The sequence below is a fragment of the Nematostella vectensis genome, chromosome 3 (assembly GCF_932526225.1).
Source record: "Nematostella vectensis chromosome 3, jaNemVect1.1, whole genome shotgun sequence".
Taxonomy (NCBI): domain Eukaryota; kingdom Metazoa; phylum Cnidaria; class Anthozoa; order Actiniaria; family Edwardsiidae; genus Nematostella; species Nematostella vectensis.
In genome coordinates, this window is record NC_064036.1 from 20,118,869 (window position 1) to 20,139,743 (window position 20,875).

The window sequence follows — 20,875 nt, forward strand, 5'->3', positions numbered from 1 at the left end:
TCACAATAGAATCCCACTCAGCTGTAATTATATCCGCATCCACTGCCCTGAGCAGGCTGTATTCCAGTACTGTGTCAGCTATAGGTGAGCTCCTGTATCTTTTTTATGCCTCTGTGGTTCAAATAAAGCAGTTGCTGTTCTATCCCTGATGTTCAGTTGTTTGTTTAACAACAAATAGATCACATGGTTTTCATGGGTTCTTAAAAAGCCTTTAAATGTATTAAAAATACTTATTTTACTTAAGTTCCAGATAAATGTTAACAATTTTTAGCAAAGATTATGTTTTAAGCAATATTTTTGGGGGTGTTGCTTACAAGTGTTATATTTGTCCATGCTTTTATTAGATTTTGGAATTCTAGGTCTTAAATTTGTTCTTAAATTTATTGGCTGTTCAGCTGCGGGAACCATGGATAATTCATTTCACCTTTGAACAGTATGTCTTACTGGTTTTCTAAAACTTCTAACTATACATGTTTGTCTGCTCTCTATTCAAGCCCTGAGATTGACAACAGAAGTGAAAGGTTCCATCTATTGCAGCAACACCCAGAGTTCAGGGGCCCACAGAAAGCTTTTGACAGCACCATGCTTTTTCTACCACGAAGACTACCCCAGCCGGTATGTTATCTCTAAGCTCAACCTTCTAAGGGTTTTCCCAATTTTTCCTATTCCTCTGTAGCTGCAATCAAAGTGCCAATTTTTGGTTGATCATGGCCTATTTGATGTTTTAGGTGACTCAACTGCAGTCAACACGAAGAAGTGATGGCAGCCCAGTTACTGTGACAATTACATTTACACGTGTTGTACCTCCAGATGATGCTATATTCCAAGTATACAATATTTTATTCAGAAGGTGAATTGGCTATTCTTACCACCACTTTTCTACACCACTTTTCTACACTACACTAGTCTGGAAAACTAAAAGATATAACTACAGTACTTGAGCCTTAAATGAGCCAAATTTCTCCGTATTTATGTACAGAAAATCCAGAGAATCTACAGATACAAATGTTTGTTGGCAGAGCTACACAGGGTTTTATCATTATCAGCAAGGAGGGATACTGTACATTAAACGAAGGGAAATCAAAACACGTAATCACTTGCGAATACCGTTGTTCTTGTATATTTGCGGGAATATTTCTTTATGAAGAAACTAACAGGACCGAACACTCCATGACACTTCTTTTTCCAATTTTCAGTTCGAGTTAATCGATTTCAAAATCAATAACCCGAAAGCCGCGCGAATCCGTTAGTTCATAGAATAAACATGAGATCATTTGATTTGTAAAAAATAAAGCTCCAAGACACCAACGCGAAATGCGGTTCAAGCAAAACAAAAATTATTTCGAATCAAATGGAGACCCTTGTTAATAACTGTATTCATTTACGGAAATGTTATGTGTTTCTCAAAGAAAGAGTGAGATTTGAATGTCGCGACAGCGTGACGCGACCTAACCATAACAATTTTTCCCCGTCTCTTCCCGCGAGTTCTAAAAATATCAAGTCGCGTTTTGCAAATATGATCGAGCTGTACAATAGCTTTTAGACTAGGGGAAAACAAAATACTTTAGACTAACATTACTTGATTGTTATAATAAAGTTTTAGAACAGCGAGATGAATGTAAAGATCTTGAGATGCATGACATTTTCATTGTCTGGACTACGCAACAGCGACATGCTTTCGGCGATCACATTACACATGTAAACATCAAACTCCGAACAATTTTTATGCGAATGAAATCTATTTTTCATGCTTAACACATTTCTTATGTCACATGTGTTGTTCGATGATCACGTGTGTGTGGGGCTTCGATAATAAAGCTAACATTAACGATAAGAAGAAGTAAATTTTCCACGCTTGTCCACGCTTAAAAGTTTTTAGACGTTAAGTTAAATTTACTTGCCTTGAAGCGAAAATCGTGTGTTGTTCGATGATCGCATGTGTCTGTTCTCCTAAATAATATAGAGCCTCCGTAATGCTGTCTTGGCCTTAGGAAAGTACGGTGTACAGATTAAGAGCTCACTTCAGACAAAAATCGAAAACAATAGCCCTAAAACTTCGCCGAAATTCGAATGCCGAAGTTTCAGCTGGTTTAAACAGCCGAAAATACCGTAACCGAACTTCGTCAAAAACATCCGAAATTTCGGATTGAAAACAAAAGGACGTAATTTGGTGAACTTCAGCCAATTTGTTTTGCATTACTTTCCGTCAGTACTGTATTTAGACTCTTTTAATTTATGATGCATTCAGTGGTCATACTTACTCTTATTTTCATTTATTATAGATTCAGTGGTCATAGTTACTCTTATTTTCATTTATTATAGATTCAGTGGTCAAAGTTACTCTTATTTTCATTTATTATAGATTCAGTGGTCATAGTTACTCTTATTTTCATTTATTATACATTCAGTGGTCATACTTACTCTTATTTTCATTTATTATACATTCAGTGGTCATACTTACTGTTATTTTCATTTATTATACATTCAGTATTCATACTTTTATTTTCATTTATTATAGATTCAGTGGTCATACTTACTCTTATTTTCATTTATTATAGATTCAGTAGTCATACTTACTCTTATTTTCATTTATTATACATTCAGTGGTCATAGTTACTCTTATTTTCATTTATTATAGATTCAGTGGTCATAGTTACTCATATTTTCAATTATTATATATTCAGTGGTCATACTTACTCTTATTTTCATTTATTAACCCTTTATAGACCAGACTCCAAATCCCAAGGGTGGTCCCTATGACCAGTGCTAATTGGGGATTGCCAGGGGATCCATGCCTTCTAATTTTCTTTTCTTTATATCTCTTTCAATATACCACCAAAGTGAACACAAAAAAATACAGTGACTCACATATGTTTATTCTTTCACTTACAGCAAATATTAGTGGGAAAAGTCCACTTCATGAGCTATGAAAAATATTTGAAGAATAGAGAGTTCATTGAAAAGTTTGATAATACTACAATTGTTGTTGTATACTATAACAATTTGTCAAACACACTACATTTTCAAACCTCATAATATAAAACATGTATCCTTACAATGTTGTTCAATTGGTTCAACTAGAGATCAAGAGTGTAACTTCACAGAAATAAGTAAATTTCCAGGGTTTAGTGTTCAAGGCAAGATTCAAATTTCGCGCCGCCATTGTGGTACGCTCCGATTCGCTCCACTCACTTCAAATGAAATGGCTCGAAACAGCCAACACAAAGCGTGACATTGCATAAAACACATCCCCAGGTTGATCGCTTTCTTTCCGATCCAGCAGCACAGTGCACACATCTGTTTATTGGCACTTTTACTGGGAAATGTGACTTTCCGTCAACCACCTCAATCTCTGTAGAAGCACGTTTGCGCTTTCTCGACGAGTTTCCGCCGATCAACCCCTCGATAAGTTCTAGCCGATAGTCCAGCTGCGTTATCTTCTTGTGGTTTGGGGACAAATTCCGTAGAACATGCGAATTTACCACCGCAGTCTCGAATAGAAATATAAATAAATAGCGATACCACCGGCGAGATTTGATGGGGATCTTGTAGTCTCCTCGCTTCTGGTCGGCATAGTCCACGCCGCCCATGTGCTTGTTGTAGGTGACAACACACGGCGGCGCGGACACTTTCTCTATTGTGCCATCCTTCCCTTTCCTGTTTACAGTCTCTTGGCCTTCTGGCTGGCTTCCACTGCTTAAGAAAAAAACGTTTTTTTTGTCTTTCCATGCTGTGGCGTGGATCCCCTGCCTTTGCATTACATAGGCATCGCCGCGATTTGCGAGTTTGGCGGACTTGACTTCAGCCGGAAACTCTTTCCTGTTTGTTCTTGTCGTTGCAGTGGCGTAAATACCATCGTTCTTAAGCTTTTTTAAAAGATCAAAGCTTGAAAAAAAATTATCCATAAATAAATGATAGTGTCCTCCGACTAAATCTCTGGATAAGTCAGTAACGACTCTGGCTCCGAGGCCGGTTTCAGCTGTGTTTTGCTTCGGGCGTCCGGTGTAGACTTGAAACACCGACACATAATGTGTGTGTGAGTCAGCCCGGAGCCAAACTTTTATGCCTCTTTTCGCTGGCTTCAGAGGCATATACTGTTTGAATCCAAGTCTTCCCTTGTATTTGATCAATCCCTCATCGATTGCGTTTTCCCGATTGGGCTTGTAGGCTTCGAGAAATGTCTCAGACAATCGTTTGATGAGCGGGCCAACATGAAACAACTTATCGTGTTCTTCGTGACCACGCGGTTTGGCCTTCTCAGCATCGTTGAAATGAAGATACTGGTTTATCTTCACGTACTTGTTCTTTGACATTACATCCTTGATTCTTTTCACCCCTAGAAACGGGCTTGTGGCCCAGTAATCACGCTCTGACGGTACAGACTTGATTCCTTGTAGCAGTCTTATCGCGAGATATATCTTGATGTCGCTCGCGTTCACGGGTTCCCAATACGTTGGATCAGCATCCTTTTGCCTGGCATTTCTGTTTGTTTCTTCCACAATCAGGTCGATTAAATCAGGGGGAAAGAGCTGTTCAAGGAAATCGGTGGCATTCGCTTCAGCTGGAAGAATATTTGTAGGACCGACTACACGATCAAAAGGAGCGAGTTCAACTTCATGTAGCTCCCGACTCCACTCATCACTTTCTCCTTCGTCTCCGCTCTCCAACTCTTCTTCCTCACTCGACTCTTCTCCAAACGATAAATCACTCTCTCCACTAGCCTGCCCATCATCTTCTGCCACTCTCCTGCCAATATCTTTGGCTGTGAAACCGTAAAACTCTTCATCATCGCTATCGTTATCGAATATGTTTGCGCACGCTGCCATGTTGTTATAATCTCGCTCTATCTCGCACTTCAAAAATTCGTATAAAATCGCATACACAACGTGAGCACATGGTCTAATGCCCAAGGGACCCTTGATCTTTATTCTGATTGGTGGGACTATCAAACAAAATAAAAGCGATTGTTTTACCGACCAATAGCAGGCTACAAAGTCGTTGTATTGCTTTGGCCACTTCAGTGGCCTATGGCCGCTTGTTAGGAGAGCCACTTGAGTGGCCTATGGTCTATAAAGGGTTAAAGATTCAGCGGTCATACTTTTATTTTCATTTATTATACATTCAGTGGTCATACTTACTCTTATTTTCATTTATTATAGATTCAGTGGTCATACTCTTATTCTCATTTATTATAGATTCAGTGGTCATACTTACTCTTATTTTCATTTATTATAGATTCAGTGGTCATACTTACTCTTATTTTCATTTATTATACATTCAGTGGTCATAGTTACTCTTATTTTCATTTATTATAGATTCAGTGGTCATAGTTACTCTTATTTTCATTTATTATACATTCAGTGGTCATACTTACTCTTATTTTCATTTATTATACATTCAGTGGTCATAGTTACTCTTATTTTCATTTATTATAGATTCAGTGGTCATAGTTACTCTTATTTTCATTTATTATACATTCAGTGGTCATACTTACTCTTATTTTCATTTATTATACATTCAGTGGTCATAGATACTCTTATTTTCATTTATTATACATTCAGTGGTCATACTTTCTCTTATTTTCATTTATTATAGACTCAGTGGTCCTAGTTACTCTTATTTTCATTTATTATAGATTCAGTGGTCATACTTACTCTTATTTTCATGTATTATACATTCAATGGTCATACTAACTCTTATTTTCATTTATTATACATTCAGTGGTCATACTCTTATTCTCATTTATTATACATACAGTGGTCATACTTACTCTTATTTTCTTATTCTAATTTGTTATGCATTAAGTTGTCATAGTTAGCAGGTGACACTCTGTGCCATTCCTGTGTCCATGGTGTGGTTCAATTTTTACACCTGCAATATGTTAAACAGCTTTTCCTCTTCCTGTGCATTTGAGTTGTTGTTGTTGTACAGGTCAGACTAGCTGGAACATTCAAACCCTTGGACCTATGCATTTTCCTCCATTCTCAAAGACATGGAGTTGCTCTCCTTGATGACATTTAAGTTTTAGGTTGTTTTGATAATGATATCATTATCAAAACAACCTAAAACTTAAATGTCATCAAGGAGAGCAACTCCATGTCTTTGAGAATGGAGGAAAATGCATAGGCCCAAGGGTTTGAGAATGGATGAAAATGCATAGGTCCAAGGGTTTGAGAATGGATGAAAATGCATAGGTCCAAGGGTTTGAGAATGCCATAAATAGCAGAAGACAAGGGTTTTGGCTGAATGATAATGCAAGCAACTTTACATAGATATAGTGCACAATAGTAAATACGACAGCCAAAATCATTAAAACAACTTTGCCATAATTTCTGTAGATTAATCTAATCGAAATTATAAAATAATAGAACATATTCTATCATTTGAGTTTATAAAGCTTTGCAGGGATCTTCAGAATGAAATTTCTGAAAAAAAGGAAAACAAGTATTAAAAACCATACCTTCCTAAATGATGTTGAAGTTATTGTACATTTAACATCAGGTTTCCCCATTCAACAAGCCAATGAGATTCCCTTCTTCCTCATGAAAGAAAGGAATTTTAAATGCACCACTCTACATGGAGCCCGAATGAATCATTAATTATATCAGGCACAAACGTCTAATACAATTGCAGAAACAGAGAAGTGAGGGGGGGAGAGCCTAAATGGGTACTGTATCTTATAAGGAAAATAGCAAAGGTATGTTTGGGGGGTCAGGAGAAGGTCAGTCTGTCATTGTACGGGGTGAAATGAGAGGAATAAAAAAACTGAAGTTTCATAAGTTGTTACCAGAAATATAGATTTTAGAAAATAGTATTATAACATCAGAAATACTAGGCATCTTTGATTCTTTTGTGTCTTGTGTTATTTAGAGTGATGAAAATACTTGATATGCAGCAAGTTGGGCGGTACTTCTACAACCCTAAAACACCTGCACACATCCCTCAACACAACCTGGTCCTATGGCCAGGTTATATTACATCTCTGCAGCATTACGAGGGTGGGTATACTTCCAAACATGACACCAGGGCTTAGGTCTACTTATTGACGAAATGCTGTGTTTGTTGTTGAAAGGATGCCTTGTATATATAGTTGAATATTATTGCTTATTGTCTTTTTGCATGATAAGATGTTTTAGGTGTTGATTATCAGATGTTATTAGTTATCCGCTTCCTAATGCCGGGCTGAATTGTGTTTAGGTGGTCTGATGCTGCTGTGCGATGTGCACCACAGACTGCTTAGAACAGACTCCTGCCTTGATTATATGTAAGTAAAATATGGTGCTTACAATCGTGCAGTCACTGTTTATCAGGCATTTTAGTGTGACCAAGGACACTGACCACAAGAAACTTCATATTTATGTATTTGTTAGGCTCAACATGCACAGTAAGGTTGGGGATAGATTCAGAGATGAGGTTTCCAAGGAGCTAATTGGCAGTGTGGTTCTTACAACGTAAGTACTGTATACACATTTTTTATACCCATAGTTTTAAATCTTCTTTAAAAACAGTATTCAAAAAGTCCTAATAACGGATGAAATGGGATTGACTGTTTGACCAAGACAGCTACAGTTAGAGAGTGTGTGCTATATGAACACTTCATGTTAGTCTGACATTTTTTTGTCAAATGTAGTTACAACAACAAGACATACAGAGTTGATGACATAGATTGGAATAAGAGACCCACCAGCACCTTCACCTTCCACAACGGGGAACAGATGACCTTCGTAGAATACTACAAGTAAGTCATAGATCATTTCTCACTAGAACTCACACACACACATGAATGCCAGGCATGTAATTTTCAAATTCTAACTTAAGTACAGGTTAGACTACCTGCATTATGTTCTTATGCTTTTTTAATAACTCTTTGTGTGCAACTTACCATCTTGGTTTTTACCACAGAAAAAGCTATGAAATTGAGATCAGAGACTTAGACCAACCAATGATTGTCAACCGGCCAAAGAAGACTGAGCAAAAGAGGGGAGGGGTGAGTGAAGGCCCCCATTCTTATTTTCTAGGTCCACACGCATGCTCTATGATGTGTTTGTATGAATAAGCTCTATAATGTATTTTTCAATATTGTAACCTTGAGAAAACGACTTATTTTGATTAAGATGATTGGGTGTACGATCCTTTTTCATAATGTGTGACACAGAGAAACCATTTCACAAACTTTTCAACTCACCCATTCACAACCATGGACATTTACAATGTCTAAACAGCATAGGAATCCTCTCCATTTTATAGAATCAGGTATAGAACAAACTATGTATAGTCATTGCTGAGGTACACTGTGAATCTCATAGCGACCTCAAGTAGAGGTTATCCTACTCATCCCAGAGCTCTGTAAACTGACTGGACTCAATGATGCTATGAGGAAAGACTTCAGGGTTATGAAGGTATGTGTACTAATGATAATGTACTGTTGATCTTCTGAAGATAGACTTGACAAAAGCTGCTACAACTAAGCCTAGTCTGAAAGAACTTGAGGCACTTTGTTTTTAGCATGACTTTATGATGTAACCCGTTTGCCCTGGGACATATAACAAATTATTTGACAGATTACATTCGTTTTGTAGGATATAGCTGCACATACTAGAGTGAACCCAATGCAGAGGCAAGAAGCTATGAAGAAGTTTGTCATGAGTATTAATTCAACACCAGAGGTGAGTTTTGCTACAGTATCAACATACTGTAAACACTTTGTAGAATTACCTTTTAGAACATTTGCATTCATTCTGGCCCTATTTTGTTAGTGAATTTCTTTATCTTTAGGCATTGGAACAACTTACTGCCTGGAATTTACGACTGGACACATCAACACTGATGGTAAGAGACTGCCTGTTCAAATTGCTATACTTCTTTCAACCCAAGCCTACAGGCACTATCCTCACCATTGACTGGTAGCGAAATTCTTTAATCATTGTGTTTTGTTTATTTGTCACTTTAGACAGAGGGCCGGCAGTTTCCCCCTGAGAAGATCATCTATGGTAACACCACAGGGTCAGCTGGTGACCAGGCGGACTGGGGGCGGGATGCCACCAGAGAGAAGGTCATCAGTGCTGTCAACCTGAACAACTGGATGGTGTTCTTCACCCAGCGAGACAGTGGCAAGGCCAATGACTTTGTTCAGACCATGAACAAGTGCGCTCCAGCTATGGGCATCCAGGTAAACCAACCTAAGATGAACCAACTGCGAGATGACAGGACAGAGACCTACCTAAGGAGCATCCGTGAAAACCTTCACCCTCAAGTTCAGGTTGTGGTTGTCATATTCCCTACGTCCAGGGATGACCGTTATGCTGCTGTTAAGAAGTTGTGCTGTGTGGAGAGCCCTGTGCCATCACAGGTGATCATTTCCAAGACCATTTCTAACCCCACTAAGCTGCGCAGTGTGGTCCAGAAGATTGCCCTGCAGATCAACGTCAAGTTGGGTGGAGAACTCTGGGCACTTGACATACCATCTGTAAGTGATTTAAGTAATTTTATGCATATAATAAGCATATCACTACAATCGCTGCACAGAACCATCAACACTGTGGATTTTTATTAAATTAGAGTTTAGATGCTTCAAATATTATGATGTTTTACAACTCGTTTCGCTTGTCCAACTTGTCTGCAACTACATGACTATTAAACTTTTCGTCTGTCCTTAATATTTGTTGATGTCTCTTACTGATATTTTTGATATATTGTGAACTCCAGCTAACAGTGTCTTCCTCACTTTTAACCCATTCACTCCCGGGATAATAGCGCGCACGATTCGCCCTCTTCCTGGGAGTTTTCGCAAGTTTTGCAAATTCCCTCAAGCAGAAAGCAAAACACATAAGTGCAGTAATTTGCGGGACAATATTACATAAAAGCGAATAGTCCATCCTATTCAGGAAAAGATGAGGAATCTGATGGTGTACAAATTAATCTGTAAACAACTAGGAAAATATCAAAACTAGACTATTATTTAACAAGTTTATTCAAATTTGTTCAATTTAGTGAACACAAAGAAACAAAACACAACTTCTTTTGACAAAATTCTTTTTTTAATAAATACACAAATCAATACAATATTTTAAATAAATGTACTCACCGTATCCCTGAATACATTCCACGAGTTTATTCCACAGATAAGATTTTAAGACTTGGTAAAACAAAGACATTTTATCAACCAGTGTTTCACGGTTTCAAAGTGCGTTTTCTGAACACAGCGACAGTTGACCTTTCTAAATCGGTTTTATGTTTAGAGAACAAAATCTTAGTGCTTTCCATCGATTTCCTAAACTCGTAATCAGTTCACAACATCTTCAATGTACAATCAATTAAAGGTAGTGTTTAATTGTTGATTTTCCTTAATTATTATTTACCAAGAACGGGGGAATATAGAATTGATGCAGATCGTTCGCACTGATTTTGTTAGTCAAATCCATCATTCTCAAAGCAGCAAAGTAACATGCAAAATATTCGAGTTAATCCATCTAAAAAACCCTTTGTGGCATCCTTTTTACCTAGCAGATGTTATGTTAAGGTTATTTTTGTACCAATTTGACCTCCTGAAATGAAGTATTTTGAGATGAGTGCAACCATGTATATCACACGTGGTCAAATTTTCTAATTCACCCCGGCCTGATTTAGCTAAATAGATATCATTATACCAATCTTTTCACGAAAATAAGAAGCCTTTATCCATACAGCAGACTTTTAGTGGGTAGATAATTAATTCTCACCAGACTAGAGGCAAGGTACTTCTCGAAACACTGCAAAATCTCCACTGTAAGAAATTTCGCTGTCAGAATCCCGCGTGAATTCTGATGTCTTTATGCACTGTTTCCTGTCATTTTTTAACGAAACGATCCTCTCACGGGCTGTAATTATCCTCTCTAGGGCTGTCAACATGGCGGTCGCGCGAGACAAGTGATTTTACTACAAGGCATTGTTCTATTCAATTGCTAGGAGATGCGCAAAAGAGCTCATTTGATTGGTCAATTCTTTGTCACGCTGAATTTTCAAAAGCTTTACTCGACAGGGAGGGGAGCTAGAGTGGCCTTTTCTCGCATGCGTGAAAGCCGGGCAGTGCAGGGCGGTATAGGGAAATATGAAAGTTTTTCTGCTGGGCATTTCAGGGCGGTATAGGAGCAAATGGGTTAATTGTTACCCAAATAGTGTTACATTTGTTATTGTTTTATTAATCAGCATTTAAATGCAAGGTGCTGGAATGTAACTGCAGATGCCAAAAGGCTATTTTGCAGTTAGAAATTTCCAAGCAAGTTCTAAACTTCTGAAACATTCCAAGATTTGATTTGCCTGTGCTATCCTCTCAACAGAGAAGCCTGATGGTATGTGGTATTGATGTCTACCATGACAAGGCCCGTGGAGGGAGGTCTGTTGGTGGCCTGGTCTGTAGCATGAACAGGTCTCTCACCCGCTGGTACTCAGATGTTTGCTTCCAGTCCCCAGGCCAGGAGCTGATTGATGGACTCAAGATGCTCCTTATCAAGGGCATCAGGAAGTGGCATGATGTATGTTATCTTCAATGTTTGTTTCTTTATCAAGGCCATCAGGAAGTGGCATGATGTATGTTATCTTCAATGTTTGTGTCTTTATCAAGGCCATCAGGAAGTGGCATGATGTATGTTAATTACAATGTTTGTGTCTTTATCAAGGCCATCAGGAAGTGGCATGATGTATGTTATCTACAATGTTTGTGTCTTTATCAAGGCCATCAGGAAGTGGCATGATGTATGTTATCTTCAATGTTTGTGTCTTTATCAAGGCCATTAGGAAGTGGCATGATGTATGTTATCTACAATGTTTGTGTCCTTATCAAGGCCATCAGGAAGTGGCATGATGTATGTTATCTTCAATGTTTGTGTCTTTATCAAGGCCATCAGGAAGTGACATGATGTATGTTATCTTCAGTGTTTGTGTCCTTATCAAGGCCATCAGGAAGTGGCATGATGTATGTTATCTTCAATGTTTGTGTCCTTATCAAGGCCATCAGGAAGTGGCATGATGTATGTTATCTTCAATGTTTGTGTCCTTATCAAGGCCATAAGGAAGTGGCATGATGTATGATATCTTCAATGTTTGTGTCCTTATCAAGGCCATAAGGAAGTGGCATGATGTATGATATCTTCAATGTTTGTGTCCTTATCAAGGCTATCAGGAAGTGGCATGATGTATGTTATCTTCAATGTTTGTGTCTTTATCAAGGCCATCAGGAAGTGGCATGATGTATGATATCTTCAATGTTTGTGTCCTTATCAAGGCTATCAGGAAGTGGCATGATGTATGTTATCTTCAATGTTCGTGTCTTTATCAAGGCCATCAGGAAGTGGCATGATGTATGTTATCTTCAATGTTTGTGTCTTTATCAAGGCCATCAGGAAGTGGCATGATGTATGTTATCTTCAATGTTTGTGTCTTTATCAAGGCCATCAGGAAGTGGCATGATGTATGTTATCTTCAATGTTTGTGTCCTTATCAAGGCCATCAGGAAGTGGCATGATGTATGTTATCTTCAATGTTTGTGTCTTTATCAAGGCCATCAGGAAGTGGCATGATGTATGTTATCTTCAATGTTTGTGTCCTTATCAAGGCCATCAGGAAGTGGCATGATGTATGTTATCTTCAATGTTTGTGTCCTTATCAAGGCCATCAGGAAGTGGCATGATGTATGTTATCTTCAATGTTTGTGTCTTTATCAAGGCCATCAGGAAGTGGCATGATGTATGTTATCTTCAATGTTTGTGTCCTTATCAAGGCCACCAGGAAGTGGCATGATGTATGTTATCTTCAATGTTTGTGTCTGTATCAAGGCCATCAGGAAGTGGCATGATGTATGTTATCTTCAGTGTTTGTGTCCTTATCAAGGCCATCAGGAAGTGGCATGATGTATGTTATCTTCAATGTTTGTGTTCTTATCAAGGCCATCAGGAAGTGGCATGATGTATGTTATCTTCAATGTTTGTGTCTTTATCAAGGCCATCAGGAAGTGACATGATGTATGTTATCTTCAGTGTTTGTGTCCTTATCAAGGCCATCAGGAAGTGGCATGATGTATGTTATCTTCAGTGTTTGTGTCCTTATCAAGGTCATCAGGAAGTGGCATGATGTATGTTATCTTCAATGTTTGTGTCTTTATCAAGGGCATCAGGAAGTGGCATGATGTATGTTATCTTCAGTGTTTGTGTTTTTATCAAGGCCATCAGGAAGTGGCATGATGTATGTTATCTACAATGTTTGTGTCTTTATCAAGGGCATCAGGAAGTGGAGTGATGTATGTTATCTTTAATGTTTGTGTCTTTATCAAGGCCATCAGGAAGTGGCATGATGTATGTTATCTTCAATGTTTGTGTGTCTCCTCAAGATATGACTAAGATTCATTTTCTCTAATTAGCATACTGTATTTACATGAATAATTGATGTAATGCTTATTTCATTGTTCATATCTCAAGTGTGATGATTATTTGAGGGATGGTGTTTTTTAGGGTGGTGCTTATATCTAAAAATGACTTATGAAAAAAGCTTACCTGAGCTTTATTTGACTGTTTATACCAAACAAAGTTGTGGTTTGTTTTTTTCTGTGCATTTTGAAAAAATGAATGAAATATTGAAATTTTATTCATTTCTAATTTCTAAAATTATATTTTCCTTATTTTTTCGAAAGTGCTCTAATGTGCCTAGTCTCCTTTAGTGTAAAACATAGCTGTTACTGCATACTTTTGAACTCCATCAATACTTTTGTCTTGTCTCTAGGTAAATAATGCGTTGCCTGAGAGGATCATCGTGTACAGGGATGGCGTGGGTGACGGTCAACTCAAAGTAGTTGCAGGCTATGAGGTACAACAATTTGAGGAGTGCTTTGCCTCGTTTGGTGAATCTTACAAACCCAAGCTGGCTGTATTGGTTGTACAAAAGAGAATCAACACTCGCATCTTCAGTGCAGAGGTAAGGAATACAACAAGATCCATTTGGGCATTGTCTTGATAATGCGTACGTTGCCTCTGTCTATATTTTGTAGGGGCATGGTTGTGATGTTTGTATTTTGTAGTGTCATGGTTGTGATGTTTGTATTTTGTAGGGTCATGGTTGTGATGTTTGTATTTTGTAGGGTCATGGTTTTGATGTTTGTATTCTGTAGGGTCATGGTTGTGATGTCTGTATTCTGTAGGGTCGTGGTTGTGATGTTTGTATTTTGTAGGGTCGTGGTTGTGATGTTTGTATTTTGTAGGGTCGTGGTTGTGATGTTTGTATTTTGTAGGGTCATGGTTGTGATGTTTGTATTTTGTAGGGTCATGGTTGTGATGTTTGTATTTTGTAGGGTCATGGTTGTGATGTTTGTATTTTGTAGGGTCATGTTTATGTTTGTATTTTGTAGGGTCATGGTTGTGATGTTTGTATTTTGTAGGGTCATGGTTGTGATGTTTGTATTCTGTAGGGTCATGGTTTTGATGTTTGTATTTTGTAGGGGCATGGTTGTGATGTTTGTATATTGTAGGGTCATGGTTGTGATGTTTGTATTCTGTAGGGGCATGGTTGTGACGTTTGTATTCTGTAGGGTCATGGTTGTGATGTTTGTATTTTGTAGGGGCATGGTTGTGACGTTTGTATTTTGTAGGGTCATGGTTTTGATGTTTGTATTTTGTAGGGGCATGGTTGTGACGTTTGTATTCTGTAGGGTCATGGTTGTGATGTTTGTATTCTGTAGGGTCATGGTTGTGATGTTTGTATTTTGTAGGGTCATGGTTGTGATGTTTGTATTTTGTAGGGTCATGGTTGTGACGTTTGTATTTTGTAGGGTCATGGTTGTGATGTTTGTATTTTGTAGTGTCATGGTCGTGATGTTTGTATTTTGTAGGGTCATGGTTGTGATGTTTGTATTTTGTAGGGTCATGGTTGTGATGTTTGTATTTTGTAGGGTCATGGTTGTGATGTTTGTATTTTGTAGGGTCATGGTTGTGATGTTTGTATTTTGTAGGGTCATGGTTGTGATGTTTGTATTTTGTAGGGTCATGGTTGTGATGTTTGTATTTTGTAGGGTCATGGTTGTGATGTTTGTACTTTGTAGGGGCATGGTTGTGATGTTTGTATTTTGTAGGGTCATGTTTATGTTTGTATTTTGTAGGGTCATGGTTGTGATGTTTGTATATTGTAGGGTCATGGTTGTGATGTTTGTATTTTGTAGGGGCATGGTTGTGATGTTTGTATTTTGTAGGGTCATGGTTGTGATGTTTGTATTTTGTAGGGTCATGGTTATGATGTTTGTATTTTGTAGGGTCATGGTTGTGATGTCTATATTTTGTAGGGTCATGGTTGTGATGTTTGTATTTTGTAGGGTCATGGTTGTGATGTTTGTACTTTGTAGGGTCATGGTCGTGATGTTTGTATTTTGTAGGGTCATGGTTGTGATGTTTGTACTTTGTAGGGGCATGGTTGTGATGTTTGTATTTTGTAGTGTCATGGTTGTGAGGTTTGTATTTTGTAGGGTCATGGTTGTGATGTTTGTATTTTGTAGGGTCATGGTTGTGATGTTTGTATTATGTAGGGTCATGGTCGTGATGTTTGTATTTTGTAGGGTCATGGTTGTGATGTTTGTATTTTGTAGGGTCATGGTTGTGATGTTTGTATTTTGTAGGGTCATGGTTGTGATGTTTGTATTTTGTAGGGTCATGTTTGTGATGTTTGTATTTTGTAGGGTCATGGTTTTGATGTTTGTATTTTGTAGGGTCATGGTTTTGATGTTTGTATTTTGTAGGGTCATGGTTGTGGCGTTTGTATTTTGTAGGGTCATGGTTGTGATGTTTGTATTCTGTAGGGTCATGGTTGTGATGTTTGTATATTGTAGGGTCATGGTTGTGACGTTTGTATTCTGTAGGGGCATGGTTGTGACGTTTGTATTCTGTAGGGTCATGGTTGTGATGTTTGTATTTTGTAGGGTCATGGTTGTGACGTTTGTATTTTGTAGGGTCATGGTTGTGATGTTTGTATTTTGTAGGGTCATGGTCGTGATGTTTGTATTTTGTAGGGTCATGGTTGTGATGTTTGTATTTTGTAGGGTCATGGTTGTGATGTTTGTATTTTGTAGGGTCATGGTTGTGATGTTTGTATTTTGTAGGGGCATGGTTGTGATGTTTGTATTTTGTAGGGTCATGGTTGTGATGTTTGTATTTTGTAGGGTCATGGTTATGATGTTTGTATTTTGTAGGGTCATGGTTGTGATGTCTATATTTTGTAGGGTCATGGTTGTGATGTTTGTATTTTGTAGGGTCATGGTTGTGATGTTTGTACTTTGTAGGGGCATGGTTGTGATGTTTGTATTTTGTAGGGTCATGGTTGTGATGTTTGTACTTTGTAGGGGCATGGTTGTGATGTTTGTATTTTGTAGTGTCATGGTTGTGAGGTTTGTATTTTGTAGGGTCATGGTTGTGATGTTTGTATTTTGTAGGGTCATGGTTGTGATGTTTGTATTATGTAGGGTCATGGTCGTGATGTTTGTATTTTGTAGGGTCATGGTTGTGATGTTTGTATTTTGTAGGGTCATGGTTGTGATGTTTGTATTTTGTAGGGTCATGGTTGTGATGTTTGTATTTTGTAGGGTCATGGTTGTGATGTTTGTATTTTGTAGGGTCATGTTTATGTTTGTATTTTGTAGGGTCATGTTTATGTTTGTATTTTGTAGGGTCATGTTTATGTTTGTATTTTGTAGGGTCATGGTTGTGATGTTTGTATTTTGTAGGGTCATGGTCGTGATGTTTGTATTTTGTAGGGTCATGGTTGTGATGTTTGTATTTTGTAGGGTCATGGTTGTGATGTTTGTATTTTGTAGGGTCATGGTTGTGATGTTTGTATTTTGTAGGGTCATGGTTGTAATGTTTGTATTTTGTAGGGTCATGGTTGTGATGTTTGTATTTTGTAGGGTCATGGTTGTGATGTTTGTATTTTGTAGGGTCGTGGTTGTGATGTTTGTATTTTGTAGGGTCATAGTTGTGATGTTTGTATTTTGTAGGGTCATAGTTGTGATGTTTGTATTTTGTAGGGTCATGGTTGTGATGTTTGTATTTTGTAGGGTCATGTTTATGTTTGTATTTTGTAGGGTCATGTTTATGTTTGTATTTTGTAGGGTCATGGTTGTGATGTTTGTATTTTGTAGGGTCATGGTTGTGATGTTTGTATTTTGTAGGGTCATGGTTGTGATGTTTGTATTTTGTAGGGTCATGGTTGTGATGTTTGTATTTTGTAGGGTCAAGGTTGTGATGTTTGTATTTTGTAGGGTCATGTTTATGTTTGTATTTTGTAGGGTCATGGTTGTGATGTTTGTATTTTGTAGGGTCATGGTTGTGATGTTTGTATTTTGTAGGGTCATGGTTGTGATGTTTGTATTTTGTAGGGTCATGGTTGTGATGTTTGTATTTTGTAGGGTCAAGGTTGTGATGTTTGTATCTTGTAGGGTCATGGTTGTGATGTTTGTATTTTGTAGGGTCATGGTCGTGATGTTTGTATTTTGTAGGGTCATGGTTGTGATGTTTGTATTTTGTAGGGTCATGGTTGTGATGTTTGTATTTTGTAGGGTCATGGTTGTGATGTTTGTATTTTGTAGGGTCATGGTTGTGATGTTTGTATTTTGTAGGGTCATGGTTGTGATGTTTGTATTTTGTAGGGTCATGGTTGTGATGTTTGTATTTTGTAGGGTCATGGTTGTGATGTTTGTATTTTGTAGGGTCATGGTTGTGATGTTTGTATTTTGTAGGGTCATGGTTGTGATGTTTGTATTTTGTAGTGTCATGGTTGTGATGTTTGTATTTTGTAGGGTCATGGTTGTGATGTTTGTATTTTGTAGGGTCATGGTTGTGATGTTTGTATTTTGTAGGGTCATGGTTGTGATGTTTGTATTTTGTAGGGTCATGGTTGTGATGTTTGTATTTTGTAGGGTCATGGTTGTGATGTTTGTATTTTGTAGGGTCATGGTTGTGATGTTTGTATTTTGTAGGGTCATGGTTGTGATGTTTGTATTTTGTAGGGTCATGGTTGTGATGTTTGTATTTTGTAGGGTCATGGTTGTGATGTTTGTATTTTGTAGGGTCATGGTTGTGATGTTTGTACTTTGTAGGGGCATGGTTGTGATGTTTGTATTTTGTAGGGTCATGTTTATGTTTGTATTTTGTAGGGGCATGGTTGTGATGTTTGTACTTTGTAGGGGCATGGTTGTGATGTTTGTATTTTGTAGGGTCATGGTTGTGATGTTTGTATTTTGTAGGGTCATGGTTGTGATGTTTGTATTTTTTAGGGTCATGGTTGTGATGTTTGTATTTTGTAGGGTCATGGTTGTGATGTTTGTATTTTGTAGGGTCATGGTTATGTTTGTATTTTGTAGGGTCATGGTTATGTTTGTATTTTGTAGGGTCATGGTTGTGATGTCTATATTTTGTAGGGTCATGGTTGTGATGTTTGTATTTTGTAGGGTCATGGTTGTGATGTTTGTATTTTGTAGGGTCATGGTTATGTTTGTATTTTGTAGGGTCATGTTTATGTTTGTATTTTGTAGGGTCATGGTTGTGATGTCTATATTTTGTAGGGTCATGGTTGTGATGTTTGTATTTTGTAGGGTCATGGTTGTGATGTTTGTACTTTGTAGGGGCATGGTTGTGATGTTTGTATTTTGTAGGGTCATGGTTGTGATGTTTGTATTTTGTAGTGTCATGGTTGTGATGTCTATATTTTGTAGGGTCATGGTTGTGATGTTTGTATTTTGTAGGGTCATGGTTGTGATGTTTGTATTTTGTAGGGTCGTGGTTGTGATGTTTGTATTTTGTAGGGTCGTGGTTGTGATGTTTGTATTTTGTAGGGTCATGGTTGTGATGTTTGTATTTTGTAGGGTCATGTTTATGTTTGTATTTTGTAGGGTCATGTTTATGTTTGTATTTTGTAGGGTCATGGTTGTGATGTTTGTATTTTGTAGGGTCATGGTTGTGATGTTTGTATTTTGTAGGGTCATGGTTGTGATGTTTGTATTTTGTAGGGTCGTGGCCCACAGCCCAGACTTGGTAACCCTGGTCCTGGCTCAGTTTTGGATCACACCGTCACTAGGAAGGACTGGTAAGACTCACTCTTCAGTGGAGCTTTATGGTGTAACACTTATATAACAATATTGTGATACTCAATATGGCAATTAACCAGCCCTTTCAGCATTGTCATGTGACAAAGTCGATGTGCCGTCATGGGACAGCTGTTTTTCCACCCTTTATCAACTTTTTTTTTTTTACATCATTGACACCTTTTCAATTGTTCATGCAAGTCCTTTATTTCACTAAAATACCTATGAATAATTTACAATCTTAAAGAACAGGAAACAACAGGGAAAAAATGGGGGTTAATATGAACTAATTAAAGATGAATGAGGTTAATAACTAGAATACTGATGAAAAGTAGTAGGTTTAAAACTAGATATTAACCTTGAATACTAATGAAGGACCATCATATTAAACCTTGAGTAGAAATGAGCAAAAAAACAGCACTTTTTCGCCACAAAATGCAGCGATTCAATTGTCATGAAAGCAAAATTTGTATTTGTAACCCTCGAATTTCAACAATAATTTCAGCCAAATTTTTATGTGCAATTTTGGGAATTTATTCCTGCAAAGTTAGGCTGTGGTGTGGCTGTCTGAGGCGTCTACTCACTCTTTCCGCTTGTTCATTGTCGTCGATGTTACAGTTTTTGAAAGTAGATATTTGGCGTAATAAAAATAAGTCGCTCTTTTCGCTGTCAGTGAGCTCCATTCTCGCAGCGTGCTCACACTGAAACTCCGGGTTACGAAAATTTTGCAATTCAACTCCATCTTTGGGAATTGAGTCCGTGCATGGAGCAGCCCCGCTCTGTCTAAATGTTAATTTTGATTGTGTACAGTATTTAACTAATGAGCTTTTTAAGTTTGTGCAATCAACCACCAACTCTCCTGGGTTTTCTTGCAGGTCATTAATAACTTGAACCTTGTTTTTTTTCCCCCAAAAAAGTCAACTATTATTATCTTTTCCCCCAGTTTAAATTGTTATTAACTAGGTATAGATCATGTAATAAGCCAGTTAAATACCTCGGACGTCGGCAGTTCGCCATATGGTCATTCCTCTGTCACATCGACCCTCTGTCTACCTTCTGTCACACTGTTTTATATCGATTTCATCATTTTACAGAAAAGGCAGGTCTCAAGTCCACATTAGTCTGTAATAACACGGTTGTTTGTTTCCAGGAATGACTTCTTCCTGGTCAGCCAGCATGTGCGCCAAGGAACTGTCACACCCACTCACTATGTTGTTGTGTACGATACCTCCAACTGGAAACCTGATATCATGCAGAAGTAAGACATGCAAGAAGGACTACGTTTCCCATCTTTCCACTATTCACACTAGCAACTGTTTGCGGCATGGTTTTTAAGACACAAACCAGCTCAAGATTTATATGATTATTAAATGACAGCTTTCTTCCCCTTGTTTATTTTTCAGATTGTCCTACAAATTGACGCATCTGTATTATAATTGGCCTGGGACGGTACGAGTTCCCGCCCCCTGTCAGGTAAGAAGCTTTGATACACCTATTTCAAAAAAAGTTGTCAGTGCAAATGGCGAATGGCAAATAGTAGATGGCAGTTCTAAGCCCGAACGGTGCTTCTGGGTACTAATCATTCGCAAAATAAAAGGTGTTAAATAAAGTCTAGCAATGTCAGAGACATACATTGATGATCTTTAATGGATAATTGTTTGATTTATCCATGTTCTTCAGCATTTAGTAGAAATTTAATGAGACCCATGGTTCCTTTCGGTCCTAGAACTGCCATTTGCCAATCGCCATTTGCCTTTTCGCACTGACAACGTTTTTTGAAATAGGTATATA

At 37.9% G+C, this 20,875-nt stretch overlaps 1 protein-coding gene across 1 annotated transcript in view; it reads left to right on the top strand.

Moving 5' to 3' along the window:
• The window catches only part of LOC5505300 (piwi-like protein 1), a 42,176-nt gene that overhangs the window by 17,908 nt on the left and 3,393 nt on the right, over window positions 1–20,875 (top strand). The window contains exons 9-25 of the mRNA XM_048724979.1: window positions 10–84; window positions 495–615; window positions 729–850; window positions 6,871–6,998; window positions 7,198–7,264; window positions 7,371–7,451; window positions 7,631–7,738; window positions 7,903–7,987; window positions 8,307–8,399; window positions 8,580–8,666; window positions 8,776–8,829; window positions 8,951–9,466; window positions 11,316–11,510; window positions 13,750–13,941; window positions 19,010–19,086; window positions 20,235–20,342; window positions 20,488–20,557. Of these exons, the coding sequence (XP_048580936.1) occupies window positions 10–84; window positions 495–615; window positions 729–850; window positions 6,871–6,998; window positions 7,198–7,264; window positions 7,371–7,451; window positions 7,631–7,738; window positions 7,903–7,987; window positions 8,307–8,399; window positions 8,580–8,666; window positions 8,776–8,829; window positions 8,951–9,466; window positions 11,316–11,510; window positions 13,750–13,941; window positions 19,010–19,086; window positions 20,235–20,342; window positions 20,488–20,557 (2,179 nt within the window). The remainder of the gene's footprint in view (window positions 1–9; window positions 85–494; window positions 616–728; window positions 851–6,870; window positions 6,999–7,197; window positions 7,265–7,370; window positions 7,452–7,630; window positions 7,739–7,902; window positions 7,988–8,306; window positions 8,400–8,579; window positions 8,667–8,775; window positions 8,830–8,950; window positions 9,467–11,315; window positions 11,511–13,749; window positions 13,942–19,009; window positions 19,087–20,234; window positions 20,343–20,487; window positions 20,558–20,875) is intronic.